This window comes from Drosophila bipectinata, chromosome 4 (genome assembly GCF_030179905.1).
Source record: "Drosophila bipectinata strain 14024-0381.07 chromosome 4, DbipHiC1v2, whole genome shotgun sequence".
Classification (NCBI taxonomy): Eukaryota; Metazoa; Arthropoda; class Insecta; order Diptera; family Drosophilidae; genus Drosophila; species Drosophila bipectinata.
In genome coordinates this window covers 5,057,236-5,084,730 of record NC_091740.1, presented here as the reverse complement: position 1 = coordinate 5,084,730, position 27,495 = coordinate 5,057,236, and the positions used below count along the sequence as shown (strand labels likewise).

General features: G+C 41.6%; 1 protein-coding gene across 1 annotated transcript in view; it reads left to right on the top strand.

Annotated features, from left to right (window-relative positions):
• unc-13 overlaps positions 1 to 27,495 on the top strand; it is a gene marked incomplete at its 5' end in the record, with an annotated part of 135,131 nt that overhangs the window by 77,811 nt on the left and 29,825 nt on the right. The window contains 2 exons of the mRNA XM_070282486.1: positions 26,937 to 27,103; positions 27,164 to 27,455. Of these exons, the coding sequence (XP_070138587.1) occupies positions 26,937 to 27,103; positions 27,164 to 27,455 (459 nt within the window). The remainder of the gene's footprint in view (positions 1 to 26,936; positions 27,104 to 27,163; positions 27,456 to 27,495) is intronic.

The following is a 27,495-nucleotide window of genomic DNA, read 5'->3' as shown; positions in this document are numbered from 1 at the left end:
ACTCGATGTAGTTTGACTTCGTGGTGGGGTTGCAGAAATTGTAGCACTGCTTCTTGTTGGTGCGAAATTTGTTTCCGATATTGGAGGGGGGGTTGTACACTGCGAACTCCATGATACGGGAGTCGGAGTGAGCAGAGCGGGTGAGCAAGACCGTGCCCTTTGGGTTTCAGCGATCAGTAGAGCCGGGTTGCTCTTAATCGGTGTTTTTCCGATTCGGACTCGCGGGTTGAAAAGTAAGAGTAGAAGCCATTTCTTGGGATCACTGAACTCCTAAGCTCGTTCTTTTGATCGCTCATTGCGCTCAATGAGCTCATTGCGTGGCACTTGTTTGTTTAAAACAATGTTCTAGTTCTCGTTTAGCACATCAAAACTGTTATAAAAAGCTTGTCTATTGCTCTTAATAAATTTTGGTTCAGCGTCTTTTCGCTTATTTTAGGTAACCCCAGTTTTTTTTGTTTGATTAGCTGTTTTATGTTGCATTTTGCTCGGACTTTATATTGCACTTTTATGTTGCACTTTTGCTCAGGCTAAGCACGTCCGCTCAGTTCGGTAGTTCGATGGTTATTTACAGGAGCTGACATACTTTGTCATAGATGGCTTTCGATTTAGATGATGTTAAGTTTTGTCTTAAATAAAAATCCATCTTTGCCCAATGCAATCTTCAGTCCGATTGAAAACTTTCAAAAATGTATTAAGCAAATGATTTAATAATTAACTAATCAAAATGTCCTTTTATCGTTTTTGTCCTCTGCAGGCTACATATTCTCTCTATTGAATTGCCTTCAAATTATCTCAGGTTAATGATATCGGGGTCCTATTAGACTCTAAACTTAAATTAGCCAACCATATTTCCAAATGGTAAACAAGGCTAAAGCTGTCCTTGATTTTATTAAAAGGTGGTCGAAAGAATATAACGACCCCTAAATTACGAAAAGCTTATTCATTACTTTGGTCCGTCCGATGCTGGAGTACGGTTCATGTGTCTGGAGTTCCCAAAATGGAGTACATCATGATCGCATATAATCCGTACAAAAGATTTTCATAACTTTTTTACTTAGAGGTCTTAACTGGAAAGCAGTTTTCTTCCATCGTATATTAGCAGACTCCTACTAATAAACTTACCAAGCTTAACGAATCGTAGGAAAATTCTGGGTGTAGTTTTTCTACATAACCTAATCAACGGGAATGTAGATAGCCTGCATTTTTAACACGCTTCAATTTGAACATTCCCAATAGAAGGACTAGAAACTTTAGTCCTCTATTCCTTAGCCATTGTAGTTTGACATATGCACAGAACGACCCTTTTAGGGTCTTATGTTCGAACTACAATGGTCCCTACTCTATAACATCTATTTCCTGTCATCTAAATTTAAAATCTAGTTTTTTTTTATTTTTCTTACTAACTGCTCTTAGCTTATGTAGCAGTTCTTTGATAAAAGCTTAATAAATAATAATAAATCGTTTCTCGAGCGCGCCTCTGTCGTCTGGGCTTCTAAGCTTTATGATGAATGCAGGAATTCTAGCTACTGCATCAGTAATTAATGCACAAGCAATTTCCAAAATAATGAAAAACAGCAAAAAAAAACAAAAACAAAAAGAAAACTGTTTTTTAGCAGAGCCGATTTTGACATATTTCATCTCGGGGATCCCTAACCTTGCGTTAATATAGCACATGTTTCGCAAAAGCGCATAATTATCGATCGGTCTACTCATCCCTAGAGAAGTTCATTAGAGAACCAACTCCTTAGAAAACAAAATTGAAAAAAAGCCCCAAACGTTTATCTCTAAAATTACCAAAATTGGGTCATTTCCGATGGTTTAGTTATAAGGTTCCTATAACAGAATGATATAAAAGAATGAATTCTTTGAATTTTATTTTGGTTCTGATCTGTAAATTACAGATTCAATGGTCGCGGCGAATTCCATATTCGTGGCTTCAGATATGATGAGCGAATGATATAAATAAGCGTTCGGTTTTTTGGGGCAATAAAATTCTTTTGGCCATCTTTTAATGAAGCCAAGAACAAGTATAGAGTTATAAGGAAAGGTTTGGAAGCCATTGTGCACATATGATTAAAAATTAAGAGTTTTGAGACTGAATAACACTTCAGAGTTGTCATATATAATTTAAAAAGTTTATTTAGAGGTTTCCACATAGGCCTGGTTCAGTTCCTAAGCACATCACACCACTTATTGGGATCCTGCCAAATTTTTACCATTAAAAAATCCATAAACGAACTGCATCGTAACATTATAATTTAGAATTTTAGGAAGCGAACAAGTTATTTGATAAAATGTTGCGAGTTATATGCTAAAAGCTTAATAAGCGTTTACAGATATGGTTGTAAACTTAATCAAAGGGAGAAAAAATACAGGTGTATGCTTAATATGAACATTTTTTTAAACGGCTTTGAGTCCATAATAAACTTAATCATTATTATTAATAATAATAAGCTTAAATAAATCTTCTGTAACATTCCGTGCTATGGAATAGCATTGATAGTTTAATTTTGGATTTTAAACTTTATTAAAAGGGTTTAATGTTTCTGTTGAACCGTGCCTTCTCTTTCTTTTCTCTAAGACGCTCGAGGGAAACGAACAAAAAGTGAGATTATTGAGATTAGATTCCCTCAATAATAAATTACACCACTATCAACACGGACGTTTATCCTCGTGTTGCGCAAGAAACTTCGAAGACCCTCTACATTTTTTAAAATTGTTTTCTGGAGTACTTTTGGAGAATATTTAAAACGGAGTGCAAAATCGACATTAATCGGTAATCCATCAAAGTATCAAGTATTTCAAATAATAGATGTGCATGTGAGGCTGAAAAGAATAAGGATATATTCTAAAGAGACTATCAAGCAGAACCTGATCCTAGCACCTAGAAAAGAATATGAAGCGTATAAATGCAAAACGTCAGACAGGCCTTTTATGGAAAAAAAATATGAGTATTTCATTAGTTCGTCTATTACAAGACTTCATTGAACAGATCAGTTTAAATTCCATTTGAGTATTAAAAAATAAAAAAGTTTTAAAAACAATGAACCTTAAACCTCTGTACCAAGTAAAGAAAAAACGGGAGCTTTAAATAGAGATTAAAGTAGGCAGAGGAAAATTCAGAAGTAGAGTTTAGAAAACAAAACAGAGTCCCAACACGAAAAAGAGAAAGAAGCAGAGCTGGTTTACAGCAAGATTTAAAAAACAAAACTAAGTGCGCACAAAAAATGTGCACCCTACTGTTCTTTCAGGAAAAAGGCAAGATCGTATGATGGTAAGATGGTTGCAGCGCATATTCGCGAGATCACAATGGATTTCATCGAAATGTCTAAATATTTCAACTCCGACCCATCAAATGTATTAATTCGGCTATTAAGTTTGTGAAAGTCAGCCTTACGAAAACACTGAATATTATTTGCTACTCCGGGAAATTTTGGTTCAACACCAGAAATAGTTCCAATCGAAACCTTAAGCCTCTGGGATTAAAAAAGGCAAAGGTCTGATAGAAACGTGATGCACGCAGTAAGTTAAAAAGGTTGATTTGACCTAGGGACATATTAAACATGCCCTCCGTGAAATCATAACATGTGGACAGACCCTGGACAGATCGACACCAACTGCAAAACCCACTGTGGAGCTATTGTAATGGGAATAGTGGGACTCTGCGAGAAAGGGCATCCGATACTGATCAAGTGAGGCTTGAAATTTAGAATGTACAACACTTCCACATACCCAGCAGAATTTGCTGGCCTGCAATGCTGAAATCGGTTTATTGCACGATTTTGACGATAAGTCAATGAGACAATAAGAGTCTATAATTAATTTAATAAGCTTTAAGCAAAAAAATCTGTACCAAAACGAATTTACAAAAAGTGGTTAAAGAAAGAGAGTAAGAGACCTAAAAGAGATCAGCAGTAATTGAAAGATGATTGAAGTAAGATGAAAGATAAATATCGAAAAGAACCGATTCTTTTGCTGCACTTGCAAATTTCTGAAAACAAAAACGAGTTTAAAAACGCAAGCGGAAAAAAAACACGTTAGATCGCTATGAATTGAAAAGAGACTGTAAGGCGATATATCAGGGTTAAGCCGAGAAATAAATATTGTATGTTTTGATGGAGGAATTACCTGTAGGGGTTTGGTATTGCCGGTACGAAAATAAAATGCAACAAAAAAACCTATCAATCTTACGAAAAACTTTACGAAAAACGAAAAGAAAGTTCAAAAACCCGCAACCATACCAGAAATTTAGGGCAACCCAAGATAAGCGAAAAGACTCTGAATCACAAATTAATAAATTCTGTTGTGTTAATAATAGAAATAAACAATCTTCAAACAAGAGAAAAGATGATGTGCAAAAAAACGGCTTCCCTTTTAAATGTGCCAACTGCAAAGAAGATCATGCTGCTAGCTACAAAGGGTGTAAAGTCTATCACGAACTTATATAAAAAAAAATTGTAAGCGGTAGCAACCACCTGAAAAACACCAAAGATAACAATAATAAAAATGACCTTGGTACATCTTAATCATTTGCTCCGTTTAGCAATTCGACACAACAACCCAAAGACTTCCAGTCATACGCTCAAGTTGCTGCATTAAATATCTCGAACACGTCTCTAGAAAAAATAGAACAGCTTCTAGAGAAACAATTCCAGCTTACAAATAATTTACTTAGGTTAGGTTAGGTTGAGGCGGCGATGAGGGCCGGTTTCTGATCCCCATCCACTTGAGCCGCTTGGGCTCCTTGTGATACCGCACAGGCAAGGATCCTACAAAAGGACCTCTCCCTTCCCACTACTTATGTGCCCAAGGGTGCTCTTTCCTTCTTGAAGCGGCTCGCGGTCCCATCCGGATTTACGGATGAAGGCTACGAGTCTTTGTGGAGCGACCTCCGCGAGGTCTGTAAGGTCTGTAAGTATTGCTGCGCCCAGGAATTTGAGTCGGATGCGCCCCAGCGCAGGGCATTGACACAGGAGGTGTGCGACTGTCTCTTCCTCTTCTTCGTCTCCACAGCTCCTGCAGTAGTCATAATGAGGCACCGCTAGTCTAGCCGCGTGTGCTCCTATTAACCTATGTCCCGTAATGGCCTTGATCGCCAGACTACAGTCCTGCCTATTCAGGGCGATGAGCATCATTGACCTCTTCCTAGATCGGATTGGCCATATCATGCGGGAGTTCCTGCAGTTTTGGAGGTTTCTCCATTTCCGCAGTGATGCGCGGTCAAAGTGATCCCTGCATTTTAGCCTACACGTAGCTAAGGGGATACCTACTGGTTCCTTCTCCGGTAGGAGAGGATTGGTAGTACCTTCTCTTGCTAGTTCGTCGGCGGCGCAGTTACCCTCGTGGTCCCTATGCCCGGGCACCCATATGAGGTGTATGTCATGCTGCTCTGCCATCTCGTTAAGAGATCTGCGACAGTCATTCACTGTCCTGGAGTTGGATGAAAGACCGTCAAGGGCTTTGAGTGCCGCTTGACTGTCTGAGAAGATACAGATTGTGTCCTGATTACCAATAAGTGCTGGGGATCTGAGTGCTTCTCCGATAGCTATTACTTCTGCTTGGAAAACACTACAGTGGTCTGGGAGTCTGAAGGACTCATTTAAACACAGTTTTTCGCAATGGAAACCGCCTCCCACCTGGCCATTCAATTTTGAACCGTCTGTGTAAATATGGAGGGAACCGGCTGGTCCCGGGATTTGTGTGTCCCATTCCTCCCTTGTTGGAATGTAGACCTTGTATTTTAAGGTGGGATTATCGACAGGTACGCAGTAGTCTGTAGACCCCGTTGGCGTGCAGTGGTGCAGATCTAACTTGGTATGTCCGTAGTCAGTCCTTTTCCATGCGCCCGTCTCTCGTAGCCTGATTGCCGATAGCGTGGCCATCTTGACTCCCACTATCTCTACTGGTAAAAGGTCGAGTATGAAGTCTAGTGCGTCAGTAGAAGTGGTACGTAGGCTGCCCGTGATACAGACCTCCGCCATCCTTTGCGTTTTCCTAAGCTTCTCCCTGATTGTGGAGTTGGTGAGAGCGGGCCACCATACCACCACCGTAGAAGAGGATGGGTCTTATGACCGCTGTGTAAAGCCATCTTACTATTTTTGGTGACATTCCCCATTTAAGACCAATGGCTTTTCTGCAAGTATAGAGCGCGATTGTAGCTTTGTTGGCTCTATCCATAGTGTTTGATTTCCAGTCCAGTTTCCTGTCTAGCGTAATCCCTAGGTACTTGGCGCTATCGCTAAGAGATAGTGTTTCTCCTAATAGTTTTGGAAGCCTTAAGTTTGGTATTTTGTACTTCCTGGTGAAGAGGACGAGCTCTGTTTTGGATGGGTTCACACCTAGTCCATTTCTAGCTGCCCATTTTGAGAGGACCCTAAGTTTGTCCGTCATGCGGTCACATAGAGTCTGGGGAAATTTTCCTGAGAAGGCAATTGCGACATCATCCGCGTAAGCGATAACTTTGCAACCACCCCCTTCAAGGGATCGCAGTAGGCTATTAACCGCCACGTTCCAGAGTAGGGGTGAGAGTACGCCTCCTTGCGGGGTGCCTCTTCTGACGTATCTATGAATAGATTCTCCTCCTAGTGACGCCTCAACAGTCCTGTTTACCAGGACCTGCTTTATAAGGCGTACGGATTGATTATCTATTCCTAGTCCTGTCAGCGCATTGGTTATCGAGCTTGGTGGGATGTTGTTGAACGCACCTTCTATGTCTAGAAAAGCAATGAGTGCGTATTCCTTATCACTAAGTGCCTTCTCGACAAAAGTAGTGATTTCGTGGAGTGCCGTTTCCGTGGATCGGCCCTTCCTATACGCATGTTGTGATCCCGAGATATCATCTGGGTTTATAGTAAGATTAATATGGAGGCTGATTAGTCTCTCCATTGTCTTGAGAAGGAAGGACGACAGGCTTATTGGTCTGAAGTCCTTGGGGGTGCAGTGAGATGGTTTTCCCGCCTTGGGTATAAATACGACTTTCGTCCGCAACCACATTTGGGGTACGATGCCCATCCTGAAGATTGCTGAGAAAGCTGTCTTGACCCATGATTTCAGGTTGGGACCGGCTTTAATTAGTTGAGCCGGGACAATGCCATCTGGACCCGGGGATTTGAAGGGCTTGAAGCTATTTATTGCCCAGCTGAGATATCTATCATTCAATAGGTGGATTGTTGGTGGGTGGGCTATTCCCCTGTGTCTGCATTTCCAGGGTTGCGTCTTCTCGAGAGCATCCCGGGAAATGTGTCTCTATGAGAGCCTCTAGGGTTTCTTTGCTGGACGATGTCCAGTTGCCCTCTGAGGTTTTAATGTATCCTACATTTGGTGCAGTAGTTGCAAGGACCTTCCTGAGTCGAGAGGCCTCTGATGTTTCCTGAATGTTCGTGCAGAACTCGGCCCAGGCATTTCTTTTTGCCTTGCGAAGCTCTTTGTTATATCGCCTAAGGTCCGCTTTGTACGACTCCCAGGCTGTCTCCGAGTTTGTTTTTCTGGCAAAATTGAAGGCCTTGCGGGCCTTGGTTTTAAAGGGCGCAAGTGTTTGCGACCACCATGGTGGTTTCTTAGACTTGCTTTTGCCCGATCTGATTTTGGGACAAGCTTTATTGAATGCCCTGGCGCACGCTGCCGTGAGCGTATCCACCATGGCATCCAGGGCTGCCCTACTATCCACATTCCCTGTTGGAGGATTTCCCAAGGAACTATCTAGCTTTTTTCTATATAACTCCCAGTTCGCTTTTCTCGGGTTGCGTACCGTTAGTCGATTAAAGTTCTCGAAATTGACCACTAATTCTATGTATCGGTGGTCTGAGAATGAGTGTTTCTCTAGGACTCCCCATCTAACAATCCTGTCTGCTAGGGATTCAGAGTAAAGAGTGACGTCAAGTACTTCTCTTCTGTTCTTGACTATGAAAGTGGGTTCTGTACCCCTGTTACCCACCAAAAGATTGGAGCCTAGGATAAAATCGAAGATTGACTCACCCCTCTCGTTTGTGTCAGTGCTGCCCCACTGATGATGATGGGCGTTAGCATCACAACCTATGATCAGGTCGATCTTGTGCTTCCTGCTGTCTTCCACCAGCTGTTTGATCAGCGGGTGCGGGGGAAGGGCCTCCTGGTCGTGGCCCATATACGCCGAACATATCCTTAGAGGGCCATTTGGGCTCTCTACGGCTGCGGCTACGTGGTCTTCATTGCTGAAATTGGGTAGCAAAAAGAGGTTAAGGTTCTTTTTTGCGAGGATGCAGGCTCGCCTTTTACCTGTAGTGTTGGCTTTGCAGAGCCTGAACTCCGACGCCCCCAGCCCAAGAATCCTGTCTCCTAGGATCCAGGGTTCCTGGATGAGGGCCACATCTGCTCCACTCTCGGCGAGGTGGAGAAGGAGGGCAGCTGACGCTGCTTTACTGTGGTGGAGGTTTATTTGTAAGATCGTCAGGGACATCCTTACAAACCTCCACCACAGTTATCTCTGCCTCCGTCTCGGAGCCCAGCAGAGAGTCCTCCATTCCGACACCACCAAGCGCCCTTGCCAAGTCGCTCTCCTCCGAGGTGTACCCTTCTAGAATGTCCTCCTCCTCATCCGACATTTCCTCCGGGTGCCCCTCTTCGGTCGGCTCCTCCAAGTCTGGCTCTTGCGTGTCTGCCTCCAGACCAATACCTCCTGGCTTGGCCTTCGCATCAGATTTATATATACGGACCGAGACATGCTCGAATCCGTATTTAAGCCGGTGCTCCGTCCTATCCAGGGCTTTTACGGTCTCCTCGTTTAGTGTGAGGACGACCTGCCTCCGCAATCCCACCGCCTCCTCGACCTTGGCGACTCTCCAGTCCACCGTGGGGAGCGTCGGGTTGCACATCCTAAGCATAGTCAGGATGGTCTTAGGGTCGGCTGGCTTTTCTGTGAGCCACACTCGCGCCCTCGGTTTGCTGGGGATCTCGTCCCAGTCAACCGCCACCAGCTTAGCTCCAGGGTAGACCTCTCCAAGCGATGCAATCATCCGCTTGTAAGTCTCCACCGATCGCGCGTCTTGGCAAGCAATCACCTTGACGCTACCCTGGTACCATCCTGCGTCTTCGCATTCTGGTGGGGGTCCTCCACTTCTCAGCATCTCCTCCACGAAGCGCCCATGCAACTCGTTTACCACTCGTCGCCAGAGTTCCTTGGGGATGAGCCCATCCTTGGAGCCCTTGTCCAGGACTCCAATTAGGGTTCTTCCCTTCGTCACCTCAGCGAACGAGCGGTTGGGCGGCTGCGGCTGGGCCTTCCTCTTCTTGGCCTGGGGGGCTTCTCCCTCTGTGGACCTCTGCCTCTTCGCGCTTTGCGCGGCCTCCTTGGCAGGGTCTGACCCAGTGCGTCTCTTCGGATCCAGCCTTTCTCCCGCCTTTTCCGGATTGAAGTCGGGTAGGATCTCCCCTGCCCACTTAATAATCTCGGCCTGGTCCGGGTTGGCTTCGGCCGATGGGTCCGCCCTCATCAGAATGAAGGCTGCTCTTCTTCTGTCCTTGTAGGATCCTTTACGCTGCGTCGAGTGAGACGCTTCCGGACCAGGGTTCGCCTTAGGGGCACCGCCGGTTGGTTTAGAGGTTGACCCTGGGGTCTTCCTCTCCACACCGTTCGGTGGTCCCATAGCTAGCCCCGCTTTGGAAGAATTTGCCTTGGCAACCTCCACCGCACCGGCGCGTCCCGCCTCCAGATGTTCTCTGTTCCATCTCTGTTTCCATCTCAGCAACTCCTTGGCTTTTGAGGGCCTTGGAGTTTGACGGGCCGTTGGCCCCATTTCCGGTCTTTTTTAGGGAGTTCCGCTCTCCGCTTTGGTTTTTATTTTGTAGAGTGTTATTCATGTTTTGGTCCCACGAGTAGGCGGGAAGGGGTTCGTCCATCATGACATAGCCCGCTTGTCACGATAAGCCTGGTTAAAACTGGGAGGTCGGCCTGTCCCCCAGAGTTCGCATATTAGCGTCCGAGCCCCCCCTCGGACACGCATAATTCGGCATATGCTGTTCCACCTTGGATTGGGGTAATTTAAGGAAGGGAGTGTTCTTCTCCCCGCCCGACTACCATTAGCCAGCATCCTCGGCAGAGACATGACCTTACCGGGACCTGTTACCAGCCGCCCTCACGTGGAGAGCATAGTCGCACTACCAGCGGTGTACACAGTTACGGCACGCAATTGCTTGCGCGTAGGTCCCCCTGTTGTACCCGTTGGCTAACGGCCCCAACTATAACTATAAGTATAATTTACTTAACATGATAATGTTTCTTGTAAATAAGCTATGCAAGTAAATCTTAACATACGAATATGGAATGCCAATGGGCTTTCCAACCATTTAAATGAAATAACTTTATTTTTAAAAACAAATGCCATCGACGTCATGCTTATTTCAGAAACACACTTCACTAGCAAATCCTTTTTTAGTGTTATTGGATACGACACAGTAAGAGCTGACCATCCGTCAGATAGAGCTCATGGAGGTGCCGCAATTATTGTCAAGCACGGCCTTAAATTTAAAATCATGGACAGCACTAGGGAAAATGCTATGCAGGCTGCGACAATTAAGATAAAATGTATGCATACTAATGTACCAGTAACAGCGATTTATCTCCCACCAAGATTCTCAATAAATGAATTGGACTTTAAAAACTTTTTCGAAGGACTGGGATCAAAGTTCATTGTGCGAGGCGACTTCAATGCTAAACATCCATGGTGGTGATCCAGATTGACAAACACGAAGGGATCGGAGCTATACAAATGCATACGAAACAATAATATTAACACATTGTCAACTGGTATCAACTGGCTGCGTATCTGAGAAACTTAGACCCTAATTCGTGCAACAACGAATACAACCTATCCAGAGCGACCAAATACCTAAAGAGACCAACTAAAAGAAACGTAAACATTCGTAATAGCAATGGAACTTGGTGCAGGTCTGACACGGAACAAGCGGAAGCATTTGCACAACATCTGCATTCTGTCTTTCAGCCAAACGACATCAATAATCCAATAATAAAGAATGAAGTAGAAAACTTTTTTGAGTCACCCTGTCAAATGGGCTTGCCTATTAAAAGCATCAAGTATGAAGAAGTTGTGACAGAAAACAAATGCTTGAACAAGAAAAAAGCACCAGGCTCTGACAAAATAGACGGCATCACCCTCAAAACTTTACCACCTAGATGCATTCGATTTCTGACTCTCATATTATATGCAATTCTCAGACTAGAACACTTCCTAAGTCAATGGAAATGCGCAGAGATCATTATGATCCTAAAGCCACTCAAAACAGAAACAGAATTGACATCATACCGTACCATTAGTCTGATGACAACATTCTCGAAAGTATTTGAAAAAATACTATTGAAGAGAATGTTGCTAATTCTGTAGACACATGTATGATGACACATGATGATGATGATGGCTGTATGACACAGCCGTTTTGGCCACAAGCATAACAAAAAATGAAGCATCCGAACTCCTGCAGCTTGAGCTAAGTCTAATTGAAGACGAGTTTCTTCGATGGAAAATTAGAATCAACTCCCTTAAATCAGTCCAAATCACTTTTTCAATAAGACCAGGCAGCTGCCCAAATGTTGCACTTAACGGTTCACCAATTCCACAAACTACATGTGTAAAGTATCTCGGAAAAATCGGAAATCACATGGAAAAATCATATCAAAGCAAAATGTCAACAGCTTAGACTTAAAACACTAAAAATGTCCTGGTTATTAAGACGAAAATCAGAAACCACTTTGGAAAACAAAATCCTCCTCTACAAAGCCATACTAAAGCCCGTCTGGACCTACGCAATACGACTCTGGGGAACTGCCAGCAACTCGCCGCCTTTGCCCTACTGGCGAAGGTTGAGGAAAACAAGACACCGCAAAAAACCCAAGCCCCCTCCAATTTATATCAGGGAGAAAAGTTCGAGTGCTCTGGTCAACCGAACTGCGCCGGTAATCGGGAACGGTAACAACTTTCATGTTTTTCCGCCTATCAAAAGGAATATCCATGAAATAAAGGTGAAAACAAAAACCGAAGAGCACTTCCGATCCGTGTCTAAATCTGGACAATGCTAGAAAAAACTACTAAACGTACCAGCTGAAAAGCAACAAGGGTCGACAAGTGGTAGTAAAGGGGATCGAACCCGATGTTACCGCCGCGAAAATAAAAACCGTCCGTAAAGAAAGACAAAAAGCCACAACCCCTCTTCAAGGTCGAGCGCGAGTCAGAAAGCAGATCGTTGAAGAAGAACGAAGTCCACCCAATTTACACCCAAAACTCAATGCACTACAAACAAGGAAGACGTCTTCTTCTCCAACGCTGGGAGATCCGCATTTGGTCACCCCAACACCACCAATTCCTTCTCCTAAGCCGATACCAAATTCAGCCCAATTCACATAGCGCTCACCAGGCTCCAAAACAACATGGCAAAACGCAAACAATGATTTTTACTCTCCAAAAAATTATAATGTATCTAATGTCATTCATGAAAACATGCAAACAACTGTTCAAAACAGAACATTGAAATACAGTTGCTCGTAGCACAACCGTCTAAATGATCTAAAACCATATGGACCTTAGGCTACTGGTGGAAAGCTTCTTACAAGAACATAAAAAAAATATACAATCTATCGCATAGATCATCCGAATGGAAAAGCCCACGGGGAACCGGAGTTCTAATCAGAGAACGCATCAAACACCATTTTCCCAAAAGGTTTGCAACAAACTTCTTGCAGGCCACATTGATACAATGATACCACACAAGTTCAGTCAAGTAACGCTGCCGTTTACTGCCCGCTTCTCCTTCTCGGAAGGACAATTTATGGTCTTCTATAATTCTCTTGGAAATCGTTTTATAGCCGCAGGAGACTACAATTGTATGGCAATTGTACAATTCAATTATAAATGTTAAAAATAAAGTGGACTATGTTCCCCCTGGAAGTCCCACATACTGGCCAACCCCCGCAAGCTCCTAGACGTTATTGATTTTGCGGTGACAATAAACATACCTCGCGATCTTATAAGTGCCTAAGCAGTCTCGGACTTATAACAATAATGATTGGTCTACTGGAAAATCGTATAAGATACGAAATCCCAGCTCCAGGCGAGGTGTCATTTTCGGGAGGGGTGCCGCACTCAATAATCAAATTTCTTCCGGCTCTGGCTCGCCAGCTATTGGAGTGGTGTTCTTGCCACGCCCCCCGAGGTGCCTTTTACTCATTATCCCATAAAGAATTTGCGTGCATGGGGCAAGCTTCTCTGCTAAGAGATCGGCTACTCATTTCGGCCATCGAGTGAATTACTTCCGGGAATCTACATATAAAAAGAAAAGGGGTTCCTTCGCATCAGTCCTTCCGCCGAGCACCTAAGCCTCTATGTCCGTGATAGCCCCTGCATCGACGGTCTCAAGGGGGACTGTTATGTCGGGTAAAAATACGGGTTTTTAGTACATTATAATATTTATTTAAACACTAAGAAATAATATATAAAAATTCGCTTGGATCCTAAAACGTACATTCCCCCTTGATTATTATTCTATGGGGTAAAATCTAAATAATAAATAAATATAATAAACGAAACATTCATGAGTGGCAAAAAGAAAATTAAAAGAATTAAGACTAAACGATTAAATTAATTGGATTTTCAAAAAAAAATAAAAGAACAAAAACGGACACGAGCAAGACTTTTATATAAAAACAATAAAGTTACATGACGATCACATCGAACATGTAAACATGCGCTCGAACATGAGTGGAAATTTGCTAGCAAAATGGTTCGATTGGGTTGGCTGACGGACTAACCATTTATTCTAAGATTTTCTTTTTTTTTTCTAAAAGTTTAAATTGGCCATTAGGTTTAGCAAATATTCCTTGCTTTATCGTATAATGGTTATATCTCCTTCCTTTACTTTTAACAATTAAAATTGAGTATGATATAGGTATTTTCTCACTCACCCCTGCATTGGTGCATCCATCGTCGAAAGCGCTTTCTCGGTCTGGAGTGGCTGAAAATTTTATATATCACGTACAAAAAAACAAGGAAAATTCCCTACTGGGACACATAATTTGGCCCCAAATCATTATCATGGCAAGAAATCATTATTTCAAAATTCTTCTTCTTCTTCTTTTTTTTTCCTCTTTTCTCTTTTTTTTTTTTCTTTTTTTTAAAAGGTTAGGTGTGATCCACTAACACCTCGAACCTCGCTTGGCCAATTTTCCACTTTTTAAACTATGAGCCTTTTCCCGCTTTGCATCCGTTAGGCCATAGGCCACCACAAAACTTATAACTTATCACTTATAGAATTATCACTACTTAAACTAACACCTAACTACATGCCGAAATCCCACGTGGATTCGGCGGCACTGGTTTTCCCTCGTTACTGGTTTGAAATTGCTCCGGTTCACTGCGCCGGGGTCGCTGGACGCCTCCGATGTACCCCGGGTCGCACTCGGGTCGCTTTCCCGCCGGAAAATTTGTACTTTTGCTCGTTTTTCTAGAATCGCGGCGAGGAAATACGCTCTGCCAAGCGCGGTTGGAACTCAACTGCCCACTCGAGCCAAAGGTTCGATGGTGGGCCTACAGATTAGAACTCAAACCCGCTGACCGAGTCTTTTTCTTAGTCTTTTCTTAGTTAGAGTCTTTTCTTCCTCCGCTTTTCGGTCTTGGGGACGTTCTTGGGGAGGTTCTGGAACCCACTGGAACTCTTCCGAAATTCCGTGGCTTCCGTGGGCTTCCGAATTTCCCTCCGGTAGCTGTTTGCCTTGTTGCCAACCCTAACACAAGAGAAAAAAAATGACCACGAACTCCTAACAGACCCGTCGCCCTTTCTTACCTCGACGGATTCGCTCTTGGTCACAAACCGGTGGACTCCTTTTTGGCTTTGCTTGCCCTTGGACACCAGCGCCTTCGGTCGTTGTCGTTTTTTTTTTTTCTTTTTCACTTCATAAAAAAAACTCTAACCGATGAGAGAAATCTACTAGACCAGCCCAGAGGATACGCACTGAGGGAATAAGTGCCAAAATTTGGCGCTGATCCCTCCATGGCCTTTGCCCGGAGAGACACTGCCCCAACGGAAAATTCTGCCATCTTACCCGGTTGCACTCCTTCTAATCTCTCAACTATACAAGCAAGAAATTTGAAAAGTCACCTTAATTTTTGAACCCGCCTCGTATGTACTTGCATATGTAAGTTTGTAGATGAATTTTATATTATTTTAATTCTGTTAGTTTTATTACATTTTAATTTTCATTCATACTTTTACAAAAATTTAAAAACAAATTAAAAAAAAAAATTTTTACAACTTAAAAAAAACTTTTATTTTACATTTTTGCATATTTGTAAGTTACACACACGTTTAATTTAGCCAATCTTTTTGTGAATGCGTTTAAATCAGTGATCGGCACTGAATACATTGATTTGATTTTAACGCATTAGTATTAGTAACTAAAAGAAGAAAATAGGCTGTGAGATGACGTTTCACACATTTTTACTGTGTCTGTGTGGCAAAGCTCGGGCAGAGAAATTACCTATGCCCGCGGGATAGGGCCGTGCCGACCACTGGCTTAGATGTTCCTGTACTTTTGGGTATATGTCTTCCCTAAATTCGTTTAGCTTCTTATAAATGTTATTGTTTTGTTGAATGTTCTTGTGTTCTTCCGGTGTTCCGGAAAGGGGTGTAGGAAGTGCTGGAGTGTATTGCATTGTTATATGCAACTGCTTCTGCGAGTATTTGGTCATTCCCGCTTTCTATGATTATCCTATATAATTCGGTTAAGGTGGAATGAAGTCTTTCCGAAGCGTTTCCCTTTGCTTTGTAGAATAAAGTGTGTGCTTTTATTTGGAATTGGGTTAGGAGGTCTTTGAAGAGACGCACAGGGGCCGATTTGGGTAATTTAGCGTCAGATGTGGAATATCATTAAAATAATGATAATTTTTAAATGTTACGGAATGTTAACCCAAAAATTAAAAAAAATAAAATTTCTTAAGTCTTTGTTTCGGGTTTCTAAGGCTTCTTCTGACATTATTCTAATCGGAAGTGGTATAATATAATAAGTGGTGGAACTCTATAATATTCCATGCTCATCCAAAAGAACCAAATGTTCGGGTAACCAATCCGAGTTCTTCCTCTCGAAACGCTCCTTACATCTATTCGATTTTTTCCATCTTTTAGAAAGATTTTTGCAAAAATTTTAATTTGTACATTCTATAGATGTCAAGTCCATCTCGGAACATTTTTATGTACCAACTATATCGCTAAAAATGTGATCAAACACTGCAGAACTCTTCTTTGTGGCGTCTGCTTCCCCAATGCCATACTGCAAAAAGTGCTTGTTTACAGGCGGACATGATTGCTGAAAATATCGCTAAATTTAACAGGGGAACGTTGGGGGAGCTGAACATGGATAATTTATACACTAGATGAACCACAGCTTACCGCAAAAATACGCTTTTTGGGGTCCGAGGCGACCTTCATAAAGTTTTCCTCTACAGAAGTTGAAAATTGTTATAACAAAGGATACTACAAACATTGCTGGTTTTAAAAATAAATTATAAATGCAACATCTACTTACATATCACAAAACCTTTGTTTTCGTTTCCTACATACCTTGAGAAAATGCTAAAATTGATTTCAAACAGACAAACAAAGTGTCGCAAATATAAAAAGACATCGATCAAGCCAAATTCAACACCTGAAATTTGTATAGTACCATATTTTAACTCTGAGAGCTTACAGCTGATCTGTTGATCAAGTTTATAGGTTTTGTGAATTTTTTAACGATATTCAATTATTTGACTATCGGTAGGAAAAAAAATTGTTACCGAATTTTAACAGTTGAAAATTTGCTGAATCTGACGCTACAATAGCCGAATCGGACACTGTGAGACGGCCCGAAAATTCCGCGCCCTGGTCGAACATTATTATCTCTGCCGTAATGACTTTAAATTGTAATATGACATCAACGTCTCTTACTGAATCCCTATTGCTAATGGAGTAGGCTTGTGCTACCTAATGCTAATTTGTCAATAATGCTGAGGTTACAAGCATGATGAATTATATAAGGTAGTCCATTCGGCTGACAAATCGTTCGGGTTTGGTCCCTTAATTTCAAACTGTCAAACTAAAAATGTACTTTTTTTCAAAACTTTAACTGGCCAAGCAAAAAAATGAATTTTTGAATTTCTTGTCGCAAGCACGTGCTAGGCGTAAAGTTTGTTTATTTTTAGTTTTTTTAAACTAAAAATTTAAAACAGACATTGTTAAACGCCGCTGAGCAGGTCGATATTGGTGTAAATGATTCCTCTATGATTTGTGTTAAATTGGTATTCAGCCACTTAAATTCATCGTCCATTATTATAGATTTTTTTCTTTTTAACTGTCTCGTTAGGGGCTTAATTATTTTTACGTCCTTTTAGAATTTCCTGTAATACCCTAAAAGTCCTGAGAAGTACTTAATTTCCCAAGTTCTGTTAGAACAGGGGAAGTCCTTTATTCCTTGAATTTTAAGAGGGTTTGGTTTGTGCCGATGTGTCCCATGAAGTTGATTTCCTTCCTTAAAAAGTTACACTTGCTCGGTTGGGTTTTTAGATTTGCGTTTTGGAGTTTTGGCAGTATATGGGACTTACAAGGAAAACATTTATTCCAGTCCAGTTTATTTCTCACATTTATAATTGCATTGTACAATTTCCTTACTTGGGGAGTCACTAGACGTGACCATTGTAGTCTCCTGCGGCTATAGAACGATCTCCAAGTGTTCAAGCACTGAACAAGATTTTAGATAAAAATTATAAAGCTAGAGCTTCAAGGGATCGCACCCATGGAAATACGACACAACCAGCATGATCTAAAACCGATCCATTGCAGCCTAACCCAAATACATACATAAATGGTGCGCTTGTCGCACCTGAAAAATGGTCGCATAGCAGGTCAGCGTGGAGTGCGTTGATCAGTATTTTTAAATAAATTTAAGATTTTCATGTTATTTTCTTATAAGAGAATTGTACAAAATAAAAACAGTTTCCAAAAGGAACTCATTGGAGTAAGACCTATTATTTGGGGCTCCTCTTACACCAAGTGAATCGTAAAAAACCATAAATTGTCTTACTGAGGTAAAAAAGCGAGGAGAGCAGTAAACGGCAGCGATTGAAAGGCTTCCGTTATTTGATTGAATTTTTATCGATGTGGCCTGCAAGAAGTTTGTTGCTAACCTTTTATAGAAATTCTGTTTTATCCGTTCTCTGTTTAGAACTCCGGTTTCCCCGTGGGCTTTCCCATCCGGATGAACTGTGCGGAAGATTGTATATTTTGAATTTCCTTCTAAGATGCGTTTCCACCAGTAGCTTAAGGTCAATATGGTTTGCGTACTAGAATTGTGATAATTCTAGAGTTAGCTGTGAGACACAGCATTGATATTCATAGAGTCTGCATATATTACACAGCGCGACAGTGATTTAGAACTTTTAAAGAGACCTAGAAGAAATTGTTTATTAGGTCGAATATAACACAAAACCGTGTTTGACATATTTGTAAAAAATATTTGTTTGTCTCTTTAAAAGTTCCAAATCACTGTTGCGCTGTGTAATCTATGCAGACTCTACGAATATCAATGCTGTGTCTCACAGCTTACTCTAGAATTATCACAATACTAGTACGCAAACCATATTGACCTTAAGCTCCTGGTGGAAACGCATCTTAGAAGGAAATTCAAAATAAACAATCTACCGCACAGATCATCCGGATGGGAAAGCCTACGGGGAAACCGGAGTTCTAAACAGAGTACGAATCAAACAGAATTTCTATAAATGGTAAGCAACAATTCTTACTAGGTCTCTTTAAAAGTTACTGCATTTTTTTTTTGTCGCACTGTGTTAATTAGACTGCTGTGCTACGAGCAGCTGAATTACCATGTTATGGTTTTGAACAAGTGTTTGCATGGTCGTTTTAATAAATTACATTCCATCATCATACTTATACTTGGCTCCATCATACTTTGTTGGATGATAGCATCATAGTTTCCGTTTTTTTATGTGGCAATTCTATGGGTTGTTGTGCACTTTGTGAGTGAGGCTAAATTGGATTTTCCATTCCAGATCATATAGCATTGGCATAGGAGAAGCCGTTGGTGATGTTTAGGGGACCGAATGAGGACCTCGCAGCTTTGGCAAAGAAAACGTCTGGCGTGGCTTTTGACGCAATGTACACATTCTGTGGATTTTGATTGCGCTTGTCGCATGCGACTCTTCAAATCCTTGTACATCACACCTTCTCTTTAGTTTGCCTCTGCAGTTTCAACATTTCTCTACTTTACTGACCTCGTTTGTAGCGCAGTGAGAAGAGTTGTGGGCGTCCCTGCAGACTACACAGACAGCCCAAAATGTGCAGTATGACCTATTGTGTCCATACTCTTGACAACTAGGGCATTGCCCTGGACCGTTGCGTCTCTGAGGCTCTTTCCACAGTGAATCGCCGATGCACAAGACATTGCAGGTTGTAGATTGGGTGGACTTCGCGGTGCCTTGCGTTGGTTGGTTTTCCTCAACCTCCGCCAGTAGCGAAAATATGTTGCTACAGGATTACTCTGCGGGCTAAGCTTGGCCTATATTTGAATAACGCGATCCATTCCGATCCATTCCTGTGTGGCCGGAGCCCCTTTGGCACTTTCCGAAGTTGTTGTTTTTGTACTTGCTGTAGTCATTGAAGTCGCGGTATTTTGAATTGCAGTGGTTGACGTCGTAGTTGCAGAAATTGTAGCACTGCTTTCTGTTGGTGCGAAATTCGTTTTCGCCATTAGAGGGGTTGTTTTACTTTGCGAATTCTATGACGCGGGAGTTGGAGTGAGCAGAGCGGGTGAGCAAGACCGTACCCTTTGGCTTTCAGCGGTCAGTAGAGCCGAGTTGCTCTTAATCCAAGATTTTTCCATTTCGATATTGCGGGTTGAGAGTAAGAGTAGAAGCCGTTTCTTTGGTTCACTAAGCTTCTACGCTCCTTCTCTTGATCGTGGCGTGGCACTTCTTTATTTAAAACAACTTTTCAAGCATTAAACACGTTTTTAAATAAAAAATATAAAGATAGAGTTTCATGGGATCGGACCCATGGAAATACGAGACAAACAGCACAATCTATAACCGATCCCCTGCAACCTAACACAAACACATACAAAAGTGGTGCGCTTATCGCACTTGAGAAAGGGTCGCATAGCAGGTCAGCGTGCAGTGCGTTGAACAGTAGTTTTAAATAAATTTAAGATTTTAATTTATCTTTCTTATAAGAGAATTTTACAAAATAGAAACATTTTCTAAGCGGAATTCATTGGAGTAAGACCTTTAATTGGGGCTCCTCTTTTTTTTTTTTTTTTTTTTTTTTTTGAACGTTGTTTTTATTTCTTTAATCTTTTCTTTGCGAGACTAACAAGAGGTGTATCAAATCTTATATTTTTAACTTAACTAACAGTCATATTGACTGATACGGAGTTAGACGCCCCTAAAAATCGATTGCTGGGTTGGGAGGTCGTTGCGTCTAAGGCGGGATACGCTAGAAACCCGAGTCAATCCCCGAGCGAGAAAATTTGGGTGCGAAAACAGTTTTTCTTTGTATGACTCTTTTTTGCTTCTGGATTTCGTCTTTCACGGCGAGGATGCCCAGATCCCGGTGGATGTTTTCGATGCGAACATACCAAGTTGCCCCTGTGATAGTTCTCAAGATTTTTGATTGTGCGCGCTGTATGATGTCTATGTTGCTGCTGCTCGCGTTCCCTCACAGCTGGGAGCCATACGTCCAGATTGGCTTTAGAACTCAATTGAAGAGTGAGTGATCCAGTGGAGGCTTCTGTCTTTCAGTTTTAGGTGCATCTTCTTCCAATCGATGTGCTTACGACAGATTAGTTACTTCGTTAGCTTAAGGGATCTGCATACCCTTTGATAAAAGCGGAGGGCATGTTTCTCTAATAAGAGTAAACGTTATATTTTTACACTTTTGTTCGTTTATTTTAATGCGCCAGTCGGACAGCCACCTTTTCACTATTATGAGATGATTAGCCAGTTGGGTTGTTGCTTGCTTTGGCAACCGGAGCGATTAAGGATAGCGTTATCGTCGGCGAACGTGGACGTTCTTAGTTGCTCGTTCGTAGGAATATCCGCAGTATACAAAACATATAGACACGGGCCGAGTGCACTTTCCTGTGGAACTCCAGCTTCGATGGTGTAGTCGCCCGAAGTAGCTGCGTTGCATATTACTGAGAATACCCTATTGTAGAGATATGATTCCAGTAGCTTGTGGGTGTATGTTGGCAAACACGTTTTAATTTTGTGCATGAGTCCGAGCTGTTCGATTTGCTGATTAGATTTGAAGTATTTGTTTCGGTCTACTGCTTTCCCATGAGAAGTAGAGATTTTAGCTGCCGCAGTGAGTACTTCTTCCAGGGCGCTCGTAGTGTAGTCGATGTCCGATTCCATGTTAAATTCCGGGCCGAGTTCTATGTGGGCTCTCACTTACTTTTTGTATTTTAGCCAGTTCGTTTTTGGCGTCGTCAGGCTGAAGGGGTGTTCGGTTATTTCTGGGCTTTGAAGAATCGTTAGAAGCACAGGCGAGTGGTCTGATGATAAGTCCGAGACAGCTTTGGCACTTATTAGATTGCGAGGTATGTTTTTTGTCACTGCAAAATCAATAAGGTCTGGGAGCTTTCGTGAGTCTGTTGGTCAGTATGGGAGACTTCCAGGGGAAACGTAGTCCAGTTTATTTTTCACATTTATAATTGCATTGTACAATTGTCTTCCTTTGGGAGTCACTAGACGTGATCCCCAGTGCGTATGTTTGGCGTTGTAGTCTCCTGCGGCTATAAAATGATCCCCAAGTAAATTGTAGAAGTCCATAAATTGTCCTTCCGAGATTGAGAAACGAGGAGGGCAGTAAACGGCAGCGATTGAAAGGATTCCGTTGCTTGACTGAATTTGTATCGATGTGGCCTGCAAGAAGTTTGTTGCAATCCTTTTGTGAAAATGGTGTTCAGTCTCTGATCTCTGATTAGAACTCCAGTTCCGCCGAGGGCTTTCCCATCTGGATGATCTGTGCCGTAGATTGTGTAGCCTCTTATTTAAAAGTTGTATTTGCTTATAAGATGCGTTTCCACCAGTAGCATAACGTCAATATGGTTTTCGGTCAAGAATTGTGACAATTCTAGTTTATGCCGTGAGACACCATTGGCGTTCCACATTGATATTCGTAGCGCCTGCATAGATTATTTAGACTGTTGTGCTACGATCAGCTGTATCACCATGTTCTGGTTTTGAACAAGCGTTTGCATGGTCGTTTTCATGAATGACATAAGCTCCATCATACTTTGTTGGAGGGTAAGCATCATAGTTTCCGTTTTGCTGTCTGGCTGTTCTAGGGCCTGTTGAGCGCTTTGAGAGTAAGGCTAAATTGGAATTTCCCTTCCAGATCGTAGAGATTCGGCATAGGAGAAGCCGTTGGTGGTGTTTAGTGGACCGAATGAGGATCTGGCAGCTTTGGCGAAGAAGACGTCTGGCGTAGTTTTTGACGCAATGTACGCATTCTATGGAGACCGCGTTGCGGTCGCTTGACGCATGCGACTCTTTAACTCCTTATACACCATACATCCTCTATAGTTTGCCGTTTGGTTGCCTCCGCAGTTTCCACATTTCTTCACGGTACAGTCCTTGTTTGTAGTGCAGTAAGCGGAGTTGTGGGCATCCCCGCAGACTACACGGACAGCCCGAAATGTGCAGTAAGACCTTGTGTGTCCATACTCTTGACAATTAGTGCATTGCACTGGACCGTTGCGTTTATGTGGCTCTTCAACAGTGATTTTCCGATGCAAAAGATATTGCAGGTTGTGGATTGGGTGGACTTCGTTCTTCTTCAACGACTTGTTTTCTGGCTCGAGCTCGACCATGAAGAGGGGTTGTGGCTTTTTATCTTTATTTTGAATGTTAATAACATTCTTGGCGGCGAAGCCCCTTTCTTTAAGTACTGTTTTTATTTCCGGTACTGCGGTAACATCTGTTTCTATTCCCTTTACAACCACTTGTAGGCCCTGTACTGCTTTTCAGCTGGTACGTGTAATAGTTTTTCTGTTCAGTGTCCAGATATTTGCCCACGATTCGGAAATGCTCTTCAGTCTTGGTTTGCACCTTTGTTTCATGGACGTTCCCTTTGATAAGCGGAACAACATGAAAGTTGTTACCGTTCCCGATCAACGACGGAATTTTGTTGACCAGGGCACTCGAGCTTTTCTCCCTGTTTTAGATTGGAGGGGGTTTGGGTTTTTTTGCGGTGTCTTGGGCTGGTTGGTTTTCCTCAACCTCCGCCAGTAGGGCAAATCTGTTAGTATCTGGTTCTTTATCGATCTTCAGGACTCGGTTAATGTTTGTTTTATTGCCTGCCGGATTACTCTGCGGGCTAAGCTTGCGCTTAATTTGGATGTAGCGATCCATTCCAGTCTGTGTGGCCGTGGCCACTTTGGCACTTTCCGAAGTTGGTGTTTTTGTAGTCGTTGACGTCGCGGTACTTTGAGTTGCAGTGGTTGTCGCTGTGATTGCAGAAATTGTAGCACTGCTCTTTGTTGTTGCGAAATTTGTTTCCGATATTGGAGGGGGTTGTTTCCGTTTCTTTCGTTCACTGAACTTCTACGCTCGTTCTTTTTATCGTTGCTCAATGAGCTCATTGCGTGGCACTTTTTTTTTTAACAATGCACTAGTTTTGGTTTAGCACATCACAACTGTTCTAAAAAGCTTGTCTATTGCTTTTAATAAATTGTAGTATAGCGTCTTTTCGCTTATATTGGGCTACCCCAGTTTTTTGATTAGCTGTATTATGGTGCAGTTTTCCCGGAGCTCAAACCAAGCACGTGCGCTCAGTTCGGTAGTGCGATGGTTATTCATCATTGGCTTGAGCTCCACTTAACAATTGGTCCTTCAAAACGGATCGTCTGGTGTTTCCCCCGAAGTGGTACGGGATACAGAAAAAAAGTTTCCAAAACTTAAAAGTTAATTGATATCTCCTGTGTTTCATTTGAATGTTTAATTGTAGGTCATACGGTCGTTCTGTATCTGTTGCTGCGGATGTAAAGCTTATGTGTTGGTGGGTTTGTGGATAGATCTTTTTTGCATGAAACGGTTCTTCGAGGTAAAGTGTTTGGATTTGGTCTGAGTTATTGCAGACTTCGAAATAGGCGGACCCTGTGGTTGCGGTGTATATGCCGGTACGTGCCGTAGAGGCTTAAACTAACAGTGTATGTGTGTATCAAATACCCAGTTTCTCCCCTTTCCTTGATTTTAACTGAAATGTACGCGATTTAGTAAATATTCAATAGGGTGTGGTTTAGAGGTTAGTGAACATGTGACAACGATGGACGCTAAGTTGATTTGTGGATTCTTTGTTGTTTCCTCTTCTTTCCTTATTTTACTTTGTATGTCTTTTCATATTTTTATACCCTTGCAGAGGGTATTATAATTTTGGTCAAAAGTGTGCAACGCAGTGAAGGAGACATCTCCGACCCTATAAAGTATATATATTCTTGATCAGGATCACCTCCTGAGTTGATATGAGCATGTCCGTCTGTCCGTCTGTCCGTCTGTCTGTCCGTCTGTCTGTCTGTTTCTACGCGAACTAGTCTCTCAGTTTTAAAGCTATCTTCTTGAAACTTTGCACACACCCTTCTTTCCTTTGCACGCAGTATATAAGTCGGAACGGCCCGGATCGGTCGACTATATCCTATAGCTGCCATATAACTGATTGATCGGAAATGGTATAACTTTGGTGTTTTTAGAGTTAGAGAATTCAAATTTGACACAAAAGCTATTTTTGGCAAAATAATACGACGTGCCAAATTTTATAAGGATCGGTCGACTATATCCTATAGCTGCCATATAACTGAACGATCGAAAATGACCCAAATTTCGTGTTTTTGAAGATAGAAAGCTGAAACTTAGTACAGATTCTATTTTTGATCAGTTGATCCAACTTACCAAATTTCATTAGGATCGGCCGACTATATCCTATAGCTGCCATATAACTGAACGATCGGAAATGGTTTTTGGTAGAAATACCAACTTTGGTATTGTTAAAGATAGAAGTTTGGGACTTGTTTTAAATTTTGTATTATAATAAATTGGGTTATATAATCATATTCTCATAAGGATCGGCCAACTATATCCGATGTTTGCGATATAAATCCGGTTTTAACTGCAAGGGTATATCAACTTCGGCTCCGCCCGAAGTTAGCTTTCCTTTCTTGTTTTTATTTTTATTATACCCTTGCGGAGGGTATTATAATTTTTGTCAAAAGTGTGTAACGCAGTGAAGGAGACATCTCTGACCCTATAAAGTATATATATTCTTGATCATGATCACCTGAGTTGATATGAGCATGTCCGTCTGTCTGTTTCTACGCAAACTAGTCTCTCAGTTTTAAAGCTATTGAGTTGAAACTTTGCACACACCCTTCTTTCTTTTCCACGCAGTATATAAGTCGGAACGGCCGAGATCGGCCGACTATATCCTATAGCTGTCATATAACTGAACGATCGGAAGTGACCCAACTTTCGTGTTTTTGAAGAAAGCAAGCTATAACTTTTTGTTTAGTTGACCCAACCTACCAAATTTCATAGGGATCGGCCGACTATATCCTATAGCTGCCATATAACTGAACGATTGGAAATGGTTTTTGGTAGAAATAACAACTTAAGTGTTCTTGAAGATAGAAGTTTGGGACTTTTTATACCCTTGCAGAGGGTATTATAATTTTGTCCAAAAGTGTGCAACGCAGTGAAGGAGACATCTCCGACCCTATAAAGTATATATATTCTTGATCAGGATCACCTCCTGAGTTGATATGAGCATGTCCGTCTGTCCGTCTGTCCGTCTGTCCGTCTGACCGTCTGTCCGTCTGTCCGTCTGTCTGTTTCTACGCAAACTAGTCTCTCAGTTTTGAAGCTATCGACTTGAAACTTTGCACACACCCTTTTTCCCTTTGCACGCAGTATATAAGTCGGAACGGCCCGGATCGGCCGACTATATCCTATAGCTGCCATATAACTGATTAATCGGAAAAGGTATAACTTTGGTGTTTTTAGAGTTAGAGAGTTTAAATTTGATACTAGAGCTATTTTTGGCAAAACATTACGACATGCCAAATTTCAAAAGGATCGGCCGACTATATCTTATAGCTGCCATATAACTGAACGATCGGAAAAGACCCAACTTTCGTGTTTTTGAAGATAGAAAGCTTAATACAGATTCTATTTTTGGCCAGTTGATCCAACCTACCAAATTTCATTAGGATCGGCCAACTATATCCTATAGCTGCCATATAACTGAAAGATCGTAAATGGTACTTGGTAGAAATATCAACTTTCGTATTTTTGAAGATAGAAGCTTGGAACTTTTTTTTAGATTTTTTATTGTAATAAATTGGTTTTATTATGATGTAATCATAAGGATCGGCAAACTATATCCGATGTTTGCGATATTTATCCGGTTTTAACTGCAAGGGTATATCAACTTCGGCTCCGCCCGAAGTTAGCTTTGCTTTCTTGTTTTAGATTCGGTTTTGTAATTATTGTTTTATAATATGATATTCTCATATCTACAACTATATCCGATTTTTGCGATATATATCCGGTTTTACCTTTCTTGTTTTTGAATAATTTATTTTATGAAAGAAGTCAGTGTACAACCCAACGCCACTCCGGCGCGTCATCAGCTTTTGGTGGTACATCTATACGAACACTTTTATCATGAGATGTCACATCATCATCTTATGAGATGTTCCATATATGCACTGCGTAATCTATAATAGTATAAAATTAAGAAGAAATTTTTAAGAGAGTATTTAAAACTTTGCTCCACCAAAAGCCATTTTCTACCAAATTCTCATACTCTAGCTAAGCAATAAAACCGTAAACTCTTTTATTTTACTCCGTTAATAGGCTTGTATCCTTATGAATAATATTCAACAACTTCGAGTTCAATTGGAAAAAATGTTCGAGTCCATGGGTGGGGATAAGTTAGAAGAAGATGCGGCTAACATTTTAAAAGAACTTCAACAAAATTTAAACTCTTCACTGGATGATTTGGCATCACAATTCGCTATCAGGTGGGACTTTAACTAAATTTATATCGTTAACTATAACTAAGAGGTTAAATACATTTTCAGCTTGGAACCACGAATCACCCAGTCCGTCCGTGAATTAGGGGATATGCTACTTTCTATTAAGGGAGGAAGCGGAAATCTTTCAACTGCTAACCAAGTAATTCAACGCAATGCGGTCGCTGTTGAGGCTGATGAAGTTTTAAGACCACTTATGGATTTGCTGGATGGTTCATTAACACTATATGCCCAAACGTGTGAAAAAACTGTTCTTAAAAGGTTATTGAAGGAGTTGTGGAAAATTGTAATGCGCATATTGGAAAAAACAATCGTTCTACCACCAATGACTGATAAAACTGTTAGTACCGATCTTTTTTATTCGATAATTCACTGATATA